This window comes from Daldinia loculata (genome assembly GCF_022478755.1).
Source record: "Daldinia loculata strain CBS 113971 unplaced genomic scaffold F4817scaffold_82, whole genome shotgun sequence".
Classification (NCBI taxonomy): domain Eukaryota; kingdom Fungi; phylum Ascomycota; class Sordariomycetes; order Xylariales; family Hypoxylaceae; genus Daldinia; species Daldinia loculata.
Window position 1 is genome coordinate 36,640 of NW_026054936.1, and position 18,919 is coordinate 55,558.

Consider the following 18,919-nt stretch of genomic DNA (forward strand, 5'->3'; position numbering starts at 1 on the left):
CGCATTTAAGCCACTAGCCATCTCATGTCGAAGTTGGGACGCTGCTAGTCCTCCATCAGCCGTCGTTATATCTGAACGTGTTCGACGAATATACATAGAAGGTTTGCACCAAAGAGATTCGACATCATGGGGGAGAAGTTGGGTACCTTCAGGGCCTGGTATCTCGTTGCTCTATGCTGTATTGGCAGCTTCTTGTTCGCGTATGTTCCTCCCTTTTACTTACCTACACATCCGGTTTTCGTCGAGGACAATTCTTTACATATAGAAACACCACTCTACAAGTTCCCACGCTCGACTGTCCATCTTCTCTTCATTCTATGTGCGACTTCTTACCCTAGGTCTATAGATACGATACAGGTGTCGTCGGAGGCGTTCTTACGCTGCCCTCTTTCCAGAATGACTTCCGTATCAACAAATCTAATTCATCGAGCGTCGGTTCCAATGCGACAAGCCTTTTACAGGCCGGAGGTATGTTAATACCAATTACGCCTTTCGTGAGAGCGAGAAGAGAGATGGCTGATCGTCAACTAATTAGCTTTCTTCTCCTGTTTCTTCGTGTGGCCGTTCACAGCTCGATTTGGCCGCCGATGGTCGATTGCGCTGGCCTCGCTTATCTTCAGCATTGGAGGTATCATCCAAGTCATTAATACTCACTCGTTAGCCGCCTTCTATGTCGCTCGTGTTATTTCGGGGATAGGGGTTGGAATGGCTACTGTCATCATTCCGAGTAAGCAATAGGCCTTTTCTTCTCCCTCTTTCCGTAGTATATCTTGATATACTCCTCTGCTGTTGAGTCAAGTCTGCCCCTGAATATTTTCGCATGATTCGCCGGTTGCTAACTCTAACATTATAGTGTATAGCGCGGAGATGGCGCCAAAGCATATCAGGGGTCAACTGGGAAGCATGTTTCAATTCTTCTTCACCCTCGGTGTAATGACATCGTACTGGGTCGACTATGGTGTGTCACAACACTTGGGTCCAACGACACAACAGTGGCAGATTCCTATTGGCCTCCAGGTTAGTACCTAATTCATAGTTACTCTTCTCTAGTCGTCTACCGCGCTGACCTAACCCTGTAATAGCTTGTTCCCGGTGGCATATTAGGGCTAGGAATGTTACTCACGAAAGAGAGTGCCCGATGGCTCGCAAAATCAGGCCGAACGGAAGAGGCTTTGCAATCACTCATATGGGTTCGTGGCGGCGATAGTGTTAAAGTACAAGAAGAGTACGACAAAAGCTCAAATTAGTTTTTTGGTGGCTAACAACTGGAGGCAGATTCGCAGAGATTATCGCAGGTATCCGAGAAGAAGAGCGTGTCACTGAGGGGCTCACTTGGAAAGAATACCTCCTACCAGTGAATCGCTTCCGTTTCCTCATTGTTATAACGCTTCAAATAGGTATACGCGGGTTCATATCTACTGTTGGTTAATAAGCTTTTACTGACGTAGAATGTAGGCGTACAACTGACCGGAAATACTAGTCTGGCTTACTGTAGGTTCATATATATGACTCCCCTTAACACCGGATTAAAAGCTAACTCCTTGAAGATGCTCCACAGATATTCAAAGCAGTTGGTGCCGGTGACCAGAGCCTCCTAATCAGCGGTTTCTTCGGCGTAGTCAAAGTCGTTTCGTGTTTATTCTTCCTACTGTTCCTCGTTGAAAGGATTGGCCGTCGCGGCTCACTTCTTGGTGGATCGTTCCTGATGGGGGCTTATATGCTCATTATTGCTTGCTTAACAGCTACTCACCCACCAGTGGCCAATCAATCTCTGACCAGCACTGGTGCAGCAGCAGTGGCCATGGTTTATCTTGAAGCCAGTTGGTAACCCTTATTGAGGTTTGTAGTACATCTTTGGATCATCTGCTAATTATTTTCTGTTGATAGTGAGTTATAATATATCATGGGGACCAGTTCCTTGGGTTAGTAATCCCGTCGCTGCTACTATTATCTTTACCATAAGCTCACTCATACCCCTTTTCAGCTTTACATGAGTGAAATATTTCCTTCCCGGATACGAGAAGCGGGCGTGGCAGGTAACTCACACTCATTTCTTCGTTAGTATCGTTATTAGTACTGACATTTACTAGTCGGTACGGCCACCCAATGGTTATTCAACTTTGCCTTCTCTCAAGTCACCCCACATGCTATAAACAACATTGGATGGAGGACGTTTCTGATGTTCTGTATATTCAACTGGGCCTTAGTTGTGTACACATGGTTTTTCATCAAGGAGGTGAGATACCACATATATGGACTACGCCAACGAAAACGCTTGCTAACAGAGTGGAAAGACCAAGGGCAAGTCTCTAGAGGAAATGGAAGCTCGTAAGTTTACTAATATTGACCGTATTACCGAAGTTGCTGACGTGTTCGTAGTTTTTGGGTCCAGCGAGACCGCCATCGATTTCGAGAAGGTTCATGAACATACAAAGAGCGACACGGCCCCGGCAATAAGCGATAAAAATTAAGTGGCTTCATCGCAGATATTTGTCGCGCTGCTTGAAAAGGAAGGTGGCGGGTTTCGTGAGGAGGCGTTGGATACTTGCTGGACTCGCAGGACTCGCAATCAAGATACTCATGGCATTTTGTCGGAATAACGCCCGATTAGGTTGAGAAATCCGCGGTCAGACTATCACAGCAACAGGGCTTAAGTACTCGCCGCGTTAGATTCAAAGTCCACTAGGAAATTCCACCAATAACAAGCTAAAATATTAGATTGATAACGCGTAGAGTAATTATACTTCAAATTTTAAATAGTTACTAGAGCCACCAATTGCTTTTTTTACCTAGTTTGCAGTTCAGACTCTGTATTTCTGGGTGGTCTCATAAAGAGCTGAATGTAACCCAAATTGGTATAAGCTGAATTGATTTCAAGCAAGACATCAACGCGATGTTACTAAGACATGGGAATCCATATTCGTTGCTACACGAAGGGCTTGAAAACATATTCAAAATAGGGCCACTAGCCTGTCTATGAAGAGTTTTATTCTAAGTATCGTATCTTAGTAGCTCAGACCGAGCCATCTGGTAGGTATTCATCGAAAGCGTAAGCATACTTTGAGTCCCCTTCATACCGGAATGGAAGCCAAATTAGCACATTTGTAAGTAGATAGGCCAATTGTTACTTTCTAGTACATAGAACTGTAAGTTCTACCTATCATATGGAGGACAACTTAAACAACTAGACTAAGCGGGTATTAACTGCTTGGATGTTGGGTGAGATGTATATAGCCATCCCCCTAGATTGATGGAACCTTCGCGTGTAAGTGTAGTATACCTTTAGGGGAAGCGGGTTGACCCGTCATTAGGATCTAGGGGAATTATATAATCTCATCGTATAGGGAAGCTCTCCGGGAGCTCCGGACATAAATCGCGATAACCTTTGATATATCATTTCAACATCTTACTTCGACTCTCGAATCTTCTTTGGCATGGAACCAATAGTCTTTAACTTAAATCTCTATAGAGTATGCTTATCTGCGAATAACATCCTAGCTTGAGATAATTATGTGACTTGAATAAGTCTAAGGCCTATGTGTAGCGCCACCTACAAAGAATACCTTCCTAAGGACGGTTGGGTCGAAATGCAACGCCGGTAGTCGGACCGAATGATGACAACTCGGCCAGGGCAGCGTATACAATATATGTTAGACCAAAACGATTTCGATAGCATTCCAACTATTTGGGAAGGAGATCGAGGAACAGGCAGTATGGGGATTACACATTAGCGCGACTGGATCAGGTGTCTCGCATGTGCCATGCAAATCACTTGCCTATCGAAAGAACGAAGAATACTGAGAGATAAAATCTCACTTGGCAAGCTTGGCTACGCCTCGGCGCTCTCTGTAAATCATTCCCTAATCGCTTGGCGGCACTGTAAATCAAAGCTTGTTTCGACGTCGATATCCATAGTAATCGAGCTGAGGAACTTGAGGCTCGTGAGACTTTGATATTCTTTATATCTTTCATAACCTTCCTTCGATATTGTTGCAGACGCCTTTTGGAAGAATACTGCTCCGAACCCGGTTGACTATGGTACTCCATTCTCCCTTATCTGTCTCACGCCATACGCCCCCATCTTCCCCCCTCATTGGATCAAGACCCTTGCTCCCCTCCACATCCTCGCGGGTTTATTTCCTTATCACAGGCTATTCCGCTCGATTATCTCCTAGGGACAACTTTCTTGACGACCATACTTGCCTGTCCCTACCTACACCCACTCACTCGCCGACTTACATATCGTTTTCATCTAGCTTTTGAGGAGCCGGCTGGGCAATGCTACCTTCCTCTACGGCCAAGGCTTGCGTGTATTCCCCCAGCCAATGACCAGCCGAACAACTGACCTTGGCACATTCCTGGGGTTAGCCAGCGTAGCTTTTCCACCCGCGTTCCAACCCATTCCGAGTAGCGCCGTTCAACCGGGCTAGCTTTATCCGACATAGTCGTTATCAAGATAGATCAACATGGCAGACTTGAAGACTCACAACCCACTGGCATCTCCATGAGCCTTGACCAGGTACCGCGTGCATATTCAAGTATTCCTAGGTCAAGATGGAAACCCAACCGCCCGCTAAGTTCAATATGGCAGATGATGCCGTTTCTATTGGCATGTATGTACGAACAATGGGCAGCTGAGGCGGCCCTCCAAGTTTATCAGGAAGGTGTCTTTTATCTTTCATGTCACGACAACATCTGGGACACATCACATTCTACCATTGCTGGGGGGCGATGATGCCTTGAGAGAATCTCGCATCGACTCGTCATTGGCGTATACTTCTTGGCTTCATTTATCTCGCATCCAACTGCGTGAGAGACTTGGGGAGCCATGCTCAGTCTATATAATACCACTTAACGTCCTCCCTTCCGTCAATCATTTCTGAATGCAAGACACCGCAGCTCTAGCTTTTACAGCATAGCATCTTCCACATTCCAGGACCTTGCTGGTTTAACTAACAAATACGCCGCCCCTGCTTCTCTTGATAATACCCTTATCCGCTTCAAGATGCAGCTTCCTATTGTCGCCGCTCTCTTATACGCCAACTTGGCGTTTGCTGCTCCCGGCACGGCTGCGCGTCGCCAGCGGGCCGCTGAGCGTCTTGCTGGGAGGAGGGTTTCCCGTGCTTCGAACACGCTTCAGCCCGCCGACAGCGAGCTTGCGATCGCCTCTGGGAATGACACTGCCCACGTCGAGTACAGCTCTAACTGGGCTGGTGCCGTTCTTATTGGCAGTGGCTACAAGAGCGTAACCGGCAGTATTGTCGTCCCCACCCCGAAGACACCGTCCGGTGGTAGCAGCTCCCGAGAGTACTCAGCATCCGCTTGGGTCGGTATTGACGGTGACACTTGTGACACTGCTATTCTGCAAACTGGTGTCGACTTCACTATCCAGGGATCGTCGGTATCTTATGATGCCTGGTATGAGTGGTACCCAGACTATGTAAGTGAGATTTTAAGTCCCGAACCCCTAGCTCAGCCCTACCCATGTACTCTATAAGCCATAGATAAATCAGAGTCACCTTTTACTTAATAAAGTTAGTACTAACTCGATATTATAGGCTTATGATTTCTCTGGTATCACTATCAAGGCCGGCGACACCGTTACCTTCGTAAGTACCTAACCTATATAAACACGTTAATATAGGAACAACACGCTAACAAATATACAGACCGTCACTGCTTCTAGCACGTCAGCCGGCACGGCTGTTATCGAAAACGTGACGACCGGTAAGAAGGTCACCCACTCCTTCTCCGGCGAATCCGACAAGCTCTGCCAGACCAACGCCGAGTGGATTGTGGAGGACTACTCAAGCGGTGGCAGCTTAGTTAGCTTCGCAGACTTTGGCACTGTGCAGTTCACCGGCGCTTCAGTTAACGGCGGTACTGGAGTTAGCGGCGCGACTATCATTGACATTGAGCAGAGCAGCAAGGTTTTGACTGACTGCTCGACCTCTGGATCTAGCACTGTGGTCTGCTCATACACGGGCTAAGCGAATAGACTCGCTGTCATGTCTGCAGGAAAAGGAATCCGGACATATTGGCTGCGGGGTTGAAATATCTAGTTGCACTTGCGATGCCGACTAGCTTAGTAGTATATCTTAAGTAGGTATTTCAATGAGGTTTAGCTTACTAGTAGCTACCTATAATAATGAAAGAAATTCCTCGTGATAATTCGTTACTCGTTCGACATTGCATAGTCTTCTGCTATCTCTGGGTATAATAGGGAAATGATCCCCAACTTAGAAGGGTTCGTTACAAGGTACACTAGACTCCCCTATTACCCCAACGCCAAGGCCCCTATTCATGTATACGTGAGAATATCATACTTCCCGCGATGTAATGTGAACCATTAATCCATCAAGGAATAGGAGACCACTGGAAATCGTGTGTCAGTTTGAATATGCATGTAAGAGGTATGTATTCGGGCTTACCCGTGGTTCTCCTTTATCTCCACGTTGTCGGCTAGCTTCATGTCGAAGCACATTAGAAGAGTTGGGACGATCTGAGGATAGGTCAACTACTAGAACAATTATATATCTCTGAGAATTTAACATACCTTGCTGATTTCAAGCCAGCTGATATCTAAAAAATAGATTTCAGTCTTCATATCTAACATAAGAATAGGGGTAAACTCACGTCTTCCAATACAAGTTCGAGAGCCGCCACCAAACGAGAAGAAAAACCGCTCTGGGAGGAGTTAGAGCTTATTATTAGGCCTCTTGCTACGATTTATAAGTAGAAGACATACTTAGTGTGCCTTCATTATCCTTATCTAACCATCTCTCTGGACAAAACTCTTCTGCGTCGGAGCCCCAGATTTCTTGTGAACGGTGAAGGACCCACGCACTGGTTCCAACCACAGTCTACTGAATTGGTATTCATTCGGGTTAAATTCACACGGGGAGGGGGGGCTTACTACAGCTGGAACATAGTGTTCATCGATCATCATACCGCCCTCCGGCACATTTCGATCGAGAAGGTCTCCAATTGCTGGATATAAACGTATTGCCTCGTACATGACGGCTTGGAGATATGAACAGGTTTCGGCTTCTTTGAAAGCAACAGGATTGCTTAACTCCCCCACCTGTTTCTTACTTTCAACCTCCTCTCTAAGGCGGTTATAGGTCTCTGGGTTCTTCAGCAGTAAGTAAAAGATTGCTCGTAATGAGTTTGACGTAGTATCGGATCCAGCAAAGACATTAGAAGTCATCATGAAGGCGATATTAGTATTATTAAGCTCGGGCTTCGCCTTCTGTACTGAGAAGAGCTGGTTCACAATGTCCTTAAAATCGCCGTCACGGTTCGTTCGAGCCTTGATCTCTCGAGAGGCGAGCTCGAAAAAGTAGGTATTCCGGTCATTGATAGCCAACCAATTCCCAATGTAGGGCATTAGTTTTTGGTGTAATTGAAAAAAAGTAGGAGCATGTTTAACCCAGCCCATAGATTCGAAAGCCCTTTGAAGTCGACGGAAGATCCCTTCGTCATCGCCAGTCGCGACGTATCCGAACGGCTTTGAGAAGCTGATAGCTCCAATAACATCTACAGAACAAGTGTCAGTGTATAGAGCATTTTCCAGCTTTGAGCTAGTATCTCGGGCATAGGGAAAGGTGTTCTGCTTAATACCGAAAGCAAATAATTGCATCCAATATCCCAAGTTGATTGGTTGAACGCGAATTGCCCTTAACTGATCGACAAACGTCTTCAAAACCGTGTCTACTTGAGGTTCAAGATAAGCTATAGAATCCATAGAGTAAGCACGCGTTACTAGTTTACGCTGCTCCGAGTGGATCTTCTCATTCCTCTGGTTGACAAGGTCGAACGGTCGCGAGCCTTGGAGCACAGAGTATGATTCGGCCTTATAGAACCTGTTACCCGCCTCTATCATGGCAGTTAGGGAATGAACAAGGTCAAGATGAAGTTATGATGGGTCGTACTATATATTTCTCGAAATGCTACGGGATCTGTGACACTCCTATTGGCATCCCATCAATATATTTCCTTCATCGAAGGTCTTTGACTGTACCTACAATACATTAGGTGCGATTCGAACAACTTTCCCATATTTCTTGTGTAGATCATATAGGTCACGATGGATCCGTCCTCTTTTCGCGATGTAGGCATAATATATGGGACTAATTTTGGCAATGAACGGCCCTTGGATTCTAGCAAGGGGCGAAAAGAAGCATTGATAGACGGTATAAACGCCGGCAGCTACAGCTACAAGCCCTATAAGAATGTAGGCTTCAAAGAGCTGATCTAGTCCCATTTTTGCTTCTACTTATTTAGAAGAACGCAATGTTTTGGTACTTAGGAACTGAGGAAGGAGTTTGATTCCGGAAGAATGCCGAAGATGCTTGGATATTCCCCTGGCTTAATTGGCAGTATAAATATACCTACCCACTATGATTTGCATAAATACCACGTAAACAGCGGGGAAGCCGGGGCTCGAAGTGGGCGTAGTTACATCTTCCAGGCATTCTTCTAACGTGATTGGAAATACCTAACAGTCAATACAGTAAGGGAGGTTATCCGAGGGTTTGGTGCGGGCTTTTTTAATAGTCTTGTAAAATTGCTGGATTTAGCTACTTGCAAGTCCGGCTAAGCTAGGATGAGATAGTTTTAAGCTTAAATGAATGAGTCCAGTTATATAATAAGTGTTGAGTTATGTGGCATTATCACTGAACGTGACATTGAACTGAGGGGCATATTCCGCAACGGAGTACCAGCATAAGCGAACAAAGTTTATGATGGCAGTGTTAATATCGATGAAATAATACTGTGTTGGTAAAAGCCGAACCTATTTCGAATGTAGTGCTATAAAATATCATTTTGGTTTGTTATACCTATTACCTTTGGGTCAGGAGTAAGCGTTTTAGAATAATTCATTGTTAGGTTAAAGAGTCGGGATAATCACATTTAAATACAACATATAGCTTATAATTCAAGCTAAAATCACTATACTATTACAATTTTAGATGGTAAGGTTTCCCTACTAAAGGCTTCTTCTCAGCAACGATATTTAAATACCCGCAAAGCCCCCCTATCTTAGTTAATCCAAAGTCATCTTTGCATGATAATAGAGGCTGCCGAAACCAGCGAACATAGCACTTTATGATAAAAGGCCAGCGATGAGTGAAACAAAGAGAGGACAATATTTTGCCTTGCTAGCTTAAGGTTATTTGTAATAAATCGACTTCTTCAGGGGCTTTGTCTGTAAAAAGCTTTTACCTGTATCAATACCATGGCTAGCAATTATACCTCAAGTTGTACGCGATATTTGATATAAACTAATTCGCATAATAATTTATTGACACTGAACACCATTATATTATTACCTAGTAGTAGTTATCCGTATTGTCACGGTTTATTATAGGACTAATACCCCCGTAGCGACCCAAGTATTTTCACGATCATAACTAGAACACGAACAACGCAATGGATTACGATTTAATAGGAAGGTTGCTCCTATCGCTACCTGCGGCAGATGCGGAAAATGCTAGGATGGCAGCATTGGCAGATAGGATCTCGACGTATTTCACACGAAACGAGAATCTTATATATCGTGGTGTCGCAGGAATAGGGCGCCGTAAGTAAGCTTCTTCTCTTCTATTACGAGAGAACCGCCTTTATTATCTATGCATCGAGAATTTTCTAGCATAGCAGACGAATACTAATAATCTTTCTTCTACCTAGACGGTGGTGCAATTCTTTTCCTAGACAAACGAAGACACCCCTCTCGGAAAATAGTCGTAAAGTATTCGCTTAGCGATGAAGCGGACGCGGACTTGAGAAATGAGGCTCAATTTCTCGAAATGCTAAGAGGCGCCGAGCATATCGGACAGATGATTCCGCTTGCCGAAGCCACTCTTAATGTATCGGGTACTGGGAAACGTCCTACCCTCGCGCTCGATTTTATTCCGTATGGTACAATATATGCCTTTCGGGAGAGAATGGACCAGAATCGCTATCGAATGCCCAGCCGGCTCCTTTGGCGTATATTTCTCTGTTGTCAGTACTACCATTTCTCCAAAGGCATTAACCTCTCGGGTTTGCGCCAACTACGTTCTCAACTAAGAAGCTAACCAGCATTTGCCCATTATAGTGGTACGTCAGGTGCTAGCTATGGCTTTCCCCCCGCAGGGCGGACCCGATGAACCACTGAGGCGGGAACAGTTTCACCGTCATATGCCATTAGGAGTGATGCAGAATTCACCTCACGGAAATAATGTCATTATTGGCGATCTAACTAGTGATGACTTTGAACATTCGCTTGTTCCAATATTCAAGGTGTGTCAAGTCTTGTTGGAAGAGTGGAATTGTGCCCCTAGTATTCCTCGATGAAGAAAGTTACCTGTGTGAAACATGCTAAGTTTTGCTCCAGCTCATTGACTTTGGACGGGGAGAGATATTACCGGATACGCTAGACGCGGTTTACACTAATATAGCAAATATCGGAGTTGTTAGCCACCCTAGTATAAAAACTCATCTCTGAATATCGTGCTAATAGACCTACAGCTATTCATTATTCTTGCCCTACCTAGGGTTGATGAGTCTTATATAGAAAACGTACCAGAAGGGGGCTGGCCATATGAATTCGTGGACAAACAAACCGGTGAAGGCCGGCGGATGGGGACAGAGGCTCCTCCTTTCTTTACGAGGTCGAAGTATATAGATGTTGAATTACGAGACCTCGTAGCAAGATGCATGGCGATCGATATTGAAGACACTCCGTCTCTAGAGCAACTCGTAGAAGAAGCCGAGAGAGGAGTGGCAAAAAGACCTGAAGATATAGTATATGAGGATACCGGAGTAGATCCCAGACAGACCGAGGAGGACGTACCGATTAGAACTTTGGTGCAACGATTCATATTAGATGCTGGCACTATAGAAGAGGAAGCAGCTACGCTCAATCGACGTACAGTTAACCATCATCTAGGAACAACTCTATTAGGTATCAATGCGACTACAAGACCAGGACCAGCCCAACGACGCCGATTCCAACAAAGCAATGTAGAACCCGATATGGTGGTCGATAATGACATCGACTAGAATTTATGGCTACTTTGAGAGTAGTTACGGTGAAGCTTAGCAGGAAATGGATGGCTGGCCCATCGCAAAGCGTACTTCTTGAGTGTCTAACGATAGGGCAAAGGACTTATCCAATGCCAACACAATTCTATAACGTTGTCATGAGATACCAAGATCTAAGTGTACATATATAGTAGTATGTTAATAAAGGTTGAAAGTTCAAGCTATATGTAGTATACCGAGAGCCCACCATCTATAAGGACACCTAGTATTTGACAAATGTATAGCCTAGAAGGCTAAGCATTAGCTCGGCCTATATTAATCAAACTCCGCCCCTGAGACAGTCTTTCCAATGAAGGAGACGTCGAAAATACCAAGCGGCACTTCCCGAGGGGAAAGCCTTAAGAGGAAGCAATTAAAATCAAGAAATAATCGTCATAAATCTAGCTTAGGAAAGCTGTACGTGACAAGCTAGAGAAAAGAAGTAAACATTCGGAAATTCACCGAGAGCTTCCCCAAGTATACTTGCACGAATTAGAGCTGCTATTCAGGTACCTAGCCAATCCATAACTTGCTAATGGGCCTCAAATCGATAAAGCGGCCGAGTATTGCGCCGCGTCACCGACTCATCAGCACGTGTAAGCCAAATATTCATGGGGTAAATATCTGGAGATAGTCTACATTGTCTTCATAGTGTTGACGTCTTGATACCACTTGGTTTTTAAGGTAATAATGATTGCGGTTGTTAGCAAATTAAGGAAGCGGATATAAAGCATGTTACCTACCTATTTTTGTCAGGAGCTGAGCCTTGGTCGTTCTTAGTAAGTTGGATCGTGCCGGCCCAATGCATGTCGGTGCCATTCCCACTTTCCAATCCGTGGAGTCGCCGCGCCCTAGGCTGTAGTTAGGCGAATCGAAGCGCAGGCGCTGCATCGCTTTCGGCCTATTACAACGCATCGTGCAGTGCGGAGTGACGATCGTTTCATGCACAAAGGGGCAGCCTAGCTTCATCTGGAAAGGAGAAACAGGGGATGGAAACCTGGAGATGGGGCTCATGTTAATAGTATTATTGCATTAAAGCAACTTATTGCCCTATTTGCTTGTGGTTTTTATTTCCTAATGTCGAACATATCCAATAAGTGTTGCTGGTAAGGATGGCGGAGTTAGTGCCGGAGCTTCTGTCGGCCATTTTAGTATGTCGGTCATTCTTGGACTCGGTCCGTGTACTGTTGAAATCGGCCTCTTATGAAATGTGACCGGAGGGCGGGCGGGGACGGAGTGGGAGCTGAACGGCCTGTAATAATGTTATTCAGCGGACCCCTAGAGTTCCATACTTCGCTGAGATCCCGTAGTTCTTCGAAAACGTTGTTTCAGAGTATTTTATGCTATAAAACCCTAGTATAATAGTTAAGATGTTTTAAAATGCGTTGTTCTATTCAGAATCAGAAGCCCTGTTCTGTATCGTGCACGTCCGAAAGACTAACATTATTATAGGGGGCGTACTGTAGTTTCGTGCGATCACAATCGTGAGCCACGCCGCCCCCGTACTATAAGTGTATCGATGAACTCCATCCTTTTCCTTTCTTTCTCTCCCTTCTCTTGAGCCACCCCCAACCCTTCTAGGTAATATCGTCCTTAGGTATCTGATCGCTCGTACTTATCGCAAATATGCGCGCCTCCTTAGCTTCGCTCGCGTTCCTTTCCGAGCTGCTCACCGTGGCCCTCTCGGCCGACGTAGACGCTTGGAAATCTAGGAACATCTACTTTGCGCTGACAGACCGTGTCGCTCGGAGCAGCGATGACACTGGAGGCAATGCATGCGGTGACCTCTCGACTTACTGTGGTGGCACTTTTAAGGGCCTCCAATCAAAGCTCGACTACATTGCTGGTATGGGCTTCGATGCTATTTGGATTACACCTGTAGTTACAAGTGAGTCTTTCCTTCTTCATGAGATGTTTACCCTCAGTAAACTAACCATCGTGTCAAATTAAGACAGCGACGGGGGTTATCACGGATACTGGGCGACGGATCTATATGGCATCAATTCGAACCATGGTACAGCGGACGACCTGAAAGCTCTGGTTAGCGCTGCGCATGAAAAGGTATCTGAAACAGCTATCACCTGTCCTTAATTGACCGCTGACTTAGAATTCGGTAACTAGGGCATCTACATCATGGTTGATGTGGTCGCGAACCACGTGGGCCCATCCAACCTCGAAGATCGCAAGCCAGAGCCACTAAACCAAGCCAGCTCCTATCACTCGCAATGCGATATCAACTATTCCGACCAGAACAGTGTGGAAAACTGCTGGATCGCTGGCCTGCCTGACCTGAACACGCAAAGTTCAGAGATCCAGACCGTCTACCAGGATTGGATCAAATGGCTTGTATCGGAGTATAGCTTCGACGGTGTTCGCATCGACACGGTGAAGCATGTCGACAAGGACTATTGGCCGGGATTCTCCAGCGCTGCCGGAGTCTACACGATCGGCGAGGTCTTCGACGGTAACCCGGATTACGTCGCGGGCTACGCTAGTCTCATGTCTGGATTGCTGAACTACCCCATATATTACCCGATGAACAACTTCTACCAGCAGACGGGTTCGAGCCAGGCCCTTGTCGACATGTTCAACCAGGTCAGCTCGTCATTCCCCGACCCTGCGGCGCTAGGCTCGTTCCTCGACAACCACGACAATCCGCGATGGCTAAGCTCGAAGAACGACCTTGCTCTGCTCAAGAACGCTCTCGCCTACGTCATCCTTGCTAGGGGTATTCCTATTGTGTACTACGGTACAGAGCAGGCGTACGCTGGTGGTAACGACCCCGCCAACCGTGAAGACCTCTGGCGCAGCAATTTCGATACCAATGCCGAAATCTACCAAGCCATATCTAAGCTATCCGCCGCTAGGAAATCGGCTGGTGGACTAGCTGGTAACGACCAGACCCATCTGTATGTTGCGGATACTGCTTACGCCTGGAGCCGAGCTGGTGGCAACCTAGTTGTTCTCACCACCAACAGTGGATCTGGATCGAGCGGACAGCACTGCTTTAACACGCAGGCTCCTAACAGATCGTGGAACAACACTTTCAGCACTGGATCCTACACTTCGGACGGAGACGGAAATGTGTGCTTGAATGTTAGCAACGGCGAGCCAGTCGTGCTAGTTGCATCTTAAAATCGCGCGCGGTGTGGAGCAGCTGAAATACTACCTTAGATGCCTGCCTATTTAGGGTACGCGGGGACAAAATGTAACAGTAGCGTGTTTAATGTATATAGGACTTGGTTTGAAATAAAATAACAAAGCTGAGCTACTAAATAAAGCAAGCCTTCCAACATATTACGTAAGTCGTTTACAGAAATGGAACAGATTCAATTAAAGAGGTACGTACATATGTCTCGGGACCGGCCGTGGGTACCTTAGTGGATATGAGTGCCCAGTCCCCGGGTCAGATAAATATCGCACGGCGCCCGGCTTACAAGACCCCCGATGAAGGCGTTCCAAATATTCCTTTAGTGGAGGTGGTTCGATTACACATGGCCATTTCCCTAAATAGACCTGTTGCTTAACACACGTACGAACAAACACGCTGCACCATGTCAGACTTCGCGCTACCTTAGGTACCTCCTAAGCAGCTGCTAAGGTACTGATGTAAGAGGCTTCGGATTCGGACTCGAGTGTCCGCCGTCACTCCGTCATTTGTACTCAGTGTTCCGAACCCCGAGAATACCTAGGTAGGTACCTCCTATATATGATATAAATGGGAGTTGAACTTTCCGCTATATACAGTTTTATAACTCTTGAAAATGAAATGTAAGAATAATTGCAAGAGCAGATTTAATTTACATTGAGACACTGGTTTTTCCTTGGGCATCATTTGAAGACATTTGAGCGTTCTCTTCTGCCAACATTCTTGTGTAACCGCATCAGCGGAAGTCCGTTTGCTTTTTTCTTTTTTCTTTTTAAAAGGACTGTCACAAATGATCGATTTATTCTCCTTAAATCTTTAATATCTCACTCTCTCCTCCCTCGTCCCTTTCGACCTCCCTAAGATTAGGTACCTACAGCGCCATTACGAACGCATTCGACAACGCCGCGTCGAGTATGAATTACAGAGTACTCTCCGCAGCTCGTCTACCCCGAAGCATAACTAGCATTGCGGTTGTTGGCACAGGCATTGGGCTGTACTATACCTACATGGGGAACGTTGCTTACGCGGATTCCGGTGCGCCGAAGAAGGCTTTCGGCTCTGGCCCGGCTTTTTTGTCTCTTGAGCTCGAGAGCACTGAAGCTGTAAACCACAACACTAAGCGGTTGCGATTTAAGCTGCCTACACCAGATACCGTCAGTGGCCTTACATTAACATGTAAGTAAAACCCAAAAGCGCATCGAGTATGCTGCGACTTATTGTCACCGTTACTGACATTTGATAAAGCCGCGCTCTTAACATACTCTTGGCCAAAAGGCAGCACATTTCCTGTCGTGCGCCCTTACACTCCGATCAACTCACTAGGTAAGGACATTTTAACGCTATTACCAATGAATATAATCTAATTATTAATAATTAGATGAGCCGGGTGCTTTAGAACTTCTCATCAAGAAATACCCCGATGGCAAGCAGAGCACATACATACACTCCCTGAAGCCTGGAGACTCATTGCGCTTTGTCACCCGGATACCGGGATACAACTACCAGCCAAACAAGCACTCAGAGATCCTTCTCATCGCCGGAGGAGCCGGTATTACTCCTATATATCAACTGATTCGGGGCATCTTGCAAAATCCTGAGGACCACACCAAGATCAACTTGGTATTTGGCGTAAACACAGATGCCGACTTGCTTCTAAGAAAGGAGCTCGACGAGTACGCATCGAATTTTCCAAGCCGTTTTAATGTGACGTATACGATCAGTCACCCCGCAAATGGCTCGCCGTTTCGACAAGGCTACGTTACCAAGGAGTTGCTGAACGATGTGGCGCCCCAATCGGCTGATTCTAAAGTGTTTGTCTGCGGACCGCCGCCGATGGAGACTGCGCTTGTGGGAAGCTGGCAGAAATCAGGGATCTTGCATGAACTCGGTTATCGGAAGGATCAAATACATAAATTCTGAGCCCTTAGATAGATCGGAAGATTCAGATCAGTAGATACCGAGTGTTTCCCTTCGACTAATATAAATAATTACCTACTCTAAACCCAGTTATTTCAGGACGACATAACATCGAGTACTTAAATAATTAAAGCAACTAGTTAAACAACTTATCTAATCCAAGTTTATCATATAACTTAACTCATAAAAATTCCCTTTCGTAATTTGAGTTTCTAGGTAGGTACCTCCCCGACTGTAAGAGATTACATGAAGACATGGTACAGGTTAGGCTATCTTGCATTTCAAAGCTACATTGGCTTCTCCCTCGTTTTAGACTAGCTTAATATTAACAGTCTATCATTATTTTTATACTTCATATTTAGGTACTTACCGATATAATAACAAGTGTCTTGATTTGCACATGGATTCTTGATACCCGCCTGATATCGAGATTTCCTAGACTTTATTAAAACTAATTCTATAAAGCAGAAGCTAATAGTACCGAGCTATATATTGCTGTTCTCTTGGGGGTTTATATTTCAGGTAATGTACAGCTTTCAGAAAGTAAAATCGAATTGATCCAACTCCCCTGGCTCTCTTTATAACCTCATATTACTCTTAGACTTCCGAGCCAATATTGGTATTTCTTGGGATTATCCCCGGTGGGCAATAAAGGAGAGTCATATACAGCAAGGCTTCGTGGATAATGTGCTAAAATTTCAATTCACGTGTAAGACAGACATAAATCTGCGCAATTAGGGCGGATAGACCGGCATATCTTCAGTTCATTACATACGTACCTACCTATTCATTTAGCCGGAGCTTGGAGATCGGCGTGGCCAAGATTACTTTGCGGCTGGGATCTCCAATCATTCGGCGGATATCAATACAATATTAGCGGATAAGTCACCTCAGAGCCTCAAGGAGAACGGTTGATAACGGAGCTCGTGGGAAATCGGGTTACCCTGCCGAGTTTTTGGCTATGACATCCGTTCCGAATGTCTTGGAGGCAGGGAATCTTCCAAGACGTAATCAGCAAAGACTGGCATATGGAGGAAGACCCTTAGCAAATGATTATCATAAACAGCTGTTTCTTTCACATTAAATGTAAGAATATGGTAACTTCGCGTGCTCGTAGCTGACCCTTGGCCTCGCTTGGCCCTCTGTTGGTCGATCGCGCCCAATATGCACGTCTTCATTTACCTCCGGCCGAACCACAAAATCAGACATGGGAATGTCGACTTTGAAAAGGTAAGATCGACTCTAGGGATATTGAACAGTATACTTATAACCGGCTTGTGTGACTTATAAGTCATGTCAGCTGTACTCTCCGCTCTATGCGATGATAACTGAAAATGAAGACCCGAGCCGGTTCGCTTCCTAGATTCCTCTGCACCATGGGTCTTCTCGTACCACAGGTTGCATCTCATACTAGTATTTCTGCTGCTATCGGTCAATGCTCATTAAATCTCCCAGCATCATTACAATCTCAGGCGCAGTTAGGATGTCCACATCCAGTTGACGCGAAGACTACCGATAGACCCGTTGACTGGTCGCCATGGACGCACCCGCCGGAATGTGTGCACTCGAAAAAGTCGCCAGGGGCTTCGTACTGCGTTTACTCTAATTCGCAGCACGGGAACGGGGGTGTCAGCATAATTACAAGGCCAGAAACTGCAGCAAGCACTCTTGATATCTTAAACGACTCCGGGTACACTCATCTAAAACACTTTGTTAACAACAGCGCTGGACCAGCGTACGAAATTGCCGATATCCCCGGGAAGGGGAAGGGGGTCGTTGCGACGCGCCATATCAAGCGCACCGAAGCAATTATGGCGGATTGGGCCGCATTGGTAGTGGATTTGGACCTCCCGACTTCGATATTGCGTACAGAAGGGTATAAACTATTTCATAGAGCTGTAGATCAGCTGGCAGATCCGGATCGCGTGCTTCAGCTAGCTCGGAGCAGCACATTCTCAGGCGATATCATAGAGGATATTTTGAGGACAAACTCATTTTCTTACACGCTGGCGGATGATTCTCATATGACATTATACCCGGACGTTTCTGTAAGTTCCCTCGAACACCACCATAAGTTGGTGTTAATGGAATGCTAATGGTATATAACAGAGAGTTAACCATGCATGCCGTCCAAAGTAAGTACCTCTTTGGTAGAAATAACAGATTGAGGGTATAGAAGGAAGCTAAATAATCAATTAGTTCTTTTATAAGGTTTACGCCTTCAAATTTGGCTGTGAGTGTTGTGGCTCTAAGAGATATCAAGCCTGGAGAGGAAATCACCATTACCTGTATGTTCAAACAGCAAAGCCATGCTATATGCACATCGCTAATGATTCTCCCAGACGTACCATTAGGAAATGCAAAGGAAGAAAGACAGACGGCATTGAAGAAATGGGGATTTGAGTGCACATGCTCACTTTGCACCGCATCCAAAACCGAGATCGCCGTATCCGATTACCGCAGAGAGAAGATCAAGAAGTTGCGCAAAGAAGTCATGAACGCCGTCGGGCTGTGGGACGGAACTAGGGCTGTCAAGCTCACGCATGAAGTCCTGGAACTTATGAAGGCAGAGGACCTTGCGCCGCTTTACTCCAGCCAGTATGAGATCATGGCGCGGTTGTACTGGAAGGCGGGGGATAAGACGACGGCGACTAAATACGCGCAGATGTCTTTAGACACGCTGGTGGATCAGGGGTATATCGAGGATACCCCAGATGCATTACCGATATTATTGCAGACTTTTGATTAGACTGGTAGAGGATATCTTGCTCTTCTGGTCTCTTA

The 18,919-nt window shown here is 45.7% G+C and overlaps 7 protein-coding genes across 7 annotated transcripts; 6 read left to right on the plus strand and 1 right to left on the minus strand.

Moving 5' to 3' along the window:
- Nucleotides 1-126: 126 nt before the first annotated feature.
- Nucleotides 127-2,471, plus strand: F4817DRAFT_369143 (putative MFS sugar transporter; the record flags this gene model as incomplete). Its single annotated transcript, XM_049307319.1, has 13 exons — nucleotides 127-200; nucleotides 347-468; nucleotides 536-727; nucleotides 854-1,017; nucleotides 1,083-1,225; nucleotides 1,276-1,397; nucleotides 1,456-1,491; nucleotides 1,548-1,820; nucleotides 1,888-1,922; nucleotides 1,985-2,036; nucleotides 2,091-2,236; nucleotides 2,295-2,328; nucleotides 2,380-2,471. 13 exons carry the CDS (start codon nucleotides 127-129, stop codon nucleotides 2,469-2,471), a joined length of 1,485 nt encoding a protein of 494 aa, XP_049154414.1.
- Nucleotides 2,472-4,883: 2,412 nt separating this feature from the next.
- Nucleotides 4,884-6,173, plus strand: F4817DRAFT_352085 (peptidase A4 family-domain-containing protein). The gene is made up of 3 exons (XM_049305190.1): nucleotides 4,884-5,440; nucleotides 5,559-5,609; nucleotides 5,670-6,173. Exons 1-3 carry the CDS (start codon nucleotides 5,006-5,008, stop codon nucleotides 5,988-5,990), a joined length of 807 nt encoding a protein of 268 aa, XP_049154415.1. The 5' UTR covers nucleotides 4,884-5,005; the 3' UTR covers nucleotides 5,991-6,173.
- F4817DRAFT_352089 (cytochrome P450) lies at nucleotides 6,174-8,480 on the minus strand. Its single transcript, XM_049305191.1, has 9 exons — nucleotides 8,028-8,480; nucleotides 7,935-7,972; nucleotides 7,624-7,878; nucleotides 6,917-7,539; nucleotides 6,749-6,863; nucleotides 6,637-6,687; nucleotides 6,557-6,582; nucleotides 6,432-6,502; nucleotides 6,174-6,375 (listed from the first exon to the last, which is right to left on the minus strand). Exons 1-9 carry the CDS (start codon nucleotides 8,264-8,266, stop codon nucleotides 6,321-6,323), a joined length of 1,473 nt encoding a protein of 490 aa, XP_049154416.1. The 5' UTR covers nucleotides 8,267-8,480; the 3' UTR covers nucleotides 6,174-6,320.
- Nucleotides 8,481-9,435: 955 nt separating this feature from the next.
- Nucleotides 9,436-11,049, plus strand: F4817DRAFT_369146 (uncharacterized protein; the record flags this gene model as incomplete). Its single annotated transcript, XM_049307320.1, has 5 exons — nucleotides 9,436-9,586; nucleotides 9,694-9,993; nucleotides 10,103-10,287; nucleotides 10,382-10,459; nucleotides 10,516-11,049. 5 exons carry the CDS (start codon nucleotides 9,436-9,438, stop codon nucleotides 11,047-11,049), a joined length of 1,248 nt encoding a protein of 415 aa, XP_049154417.1.
- Nucleotides 11,050-12,347: 1,298 nt separating this feature from the next.
- Nucleotides 12,348-14,367, plus strand: F4817DRAFT_352094 (glycoside hydrolase family 13 protein). The gene is made up of 3 exons (XM_049305192.1): nucleotides 12,348-12,958; nucleotides 13,022-13,131; nucleotides 13,192-14,367. Exons 1-3 carry the CDS (start codon nucleotides 12,697-12,699, stop codon nucleotides 14,203-14,205), a joined length of 1,386 nt encoding a protein of 461 aa, XP_049154418.1. The 5' UTR covers nucleotides 12,348-12,696; the 3' UTR covers nucleotides 14,206-14,367.
- Nucleotides 14,368-14,865: 498 nt separating this feature from the next.
- F4817DRAFT_288460 (NADH-cytochrome b5 reductase) lies at nucleotides 14,866-16,310 on the plus strand. Its single transcript, XM_049299636.1, has 3 exons — nucleotides 14,866-15,394; nucleotides 15,464-15,541; nucleotides 15,597-16,310. The coding sequence occupies exons 1-3, from the start codon at nucleotides 15,133-15,135 to the stop codon at nucleotides 16,136-16,138; spliced, it is 882 nt and encodes a 293-aa protein (XP_049154419.1). The 5' UTR covers nucleotides 14,866-15,132; the 3' UTR covers nucleotides 16,139-16,310.
- Nucleotides 16,311-17,469: 1,159 nt separating this feature from the next.
- F4817DRAFT_362044 (SET domain-containing protein) lies at nucleotides 17,470-18,884 on the plus strand (the record flags this gene model as incomplete). The annotated part of the gene is made up of 4 exons (XM_049306473.1): nucleotides 17,470-18,183; nucleotides 18,245-18,270; nucleotides 18,335-18,423; nucleotides 18,478-18,884. 4 exons carry the CDS (start codon nucleotides 17,470-17,472, stop codon nucleotides 18,882-18,884), a joined length of 1,236 nt encoding a protein of 411 aa, XP_049154420.1.
- Between the last annotated feature and the right edge of the window lie 35 nt (nucleotides 18,885-18,919).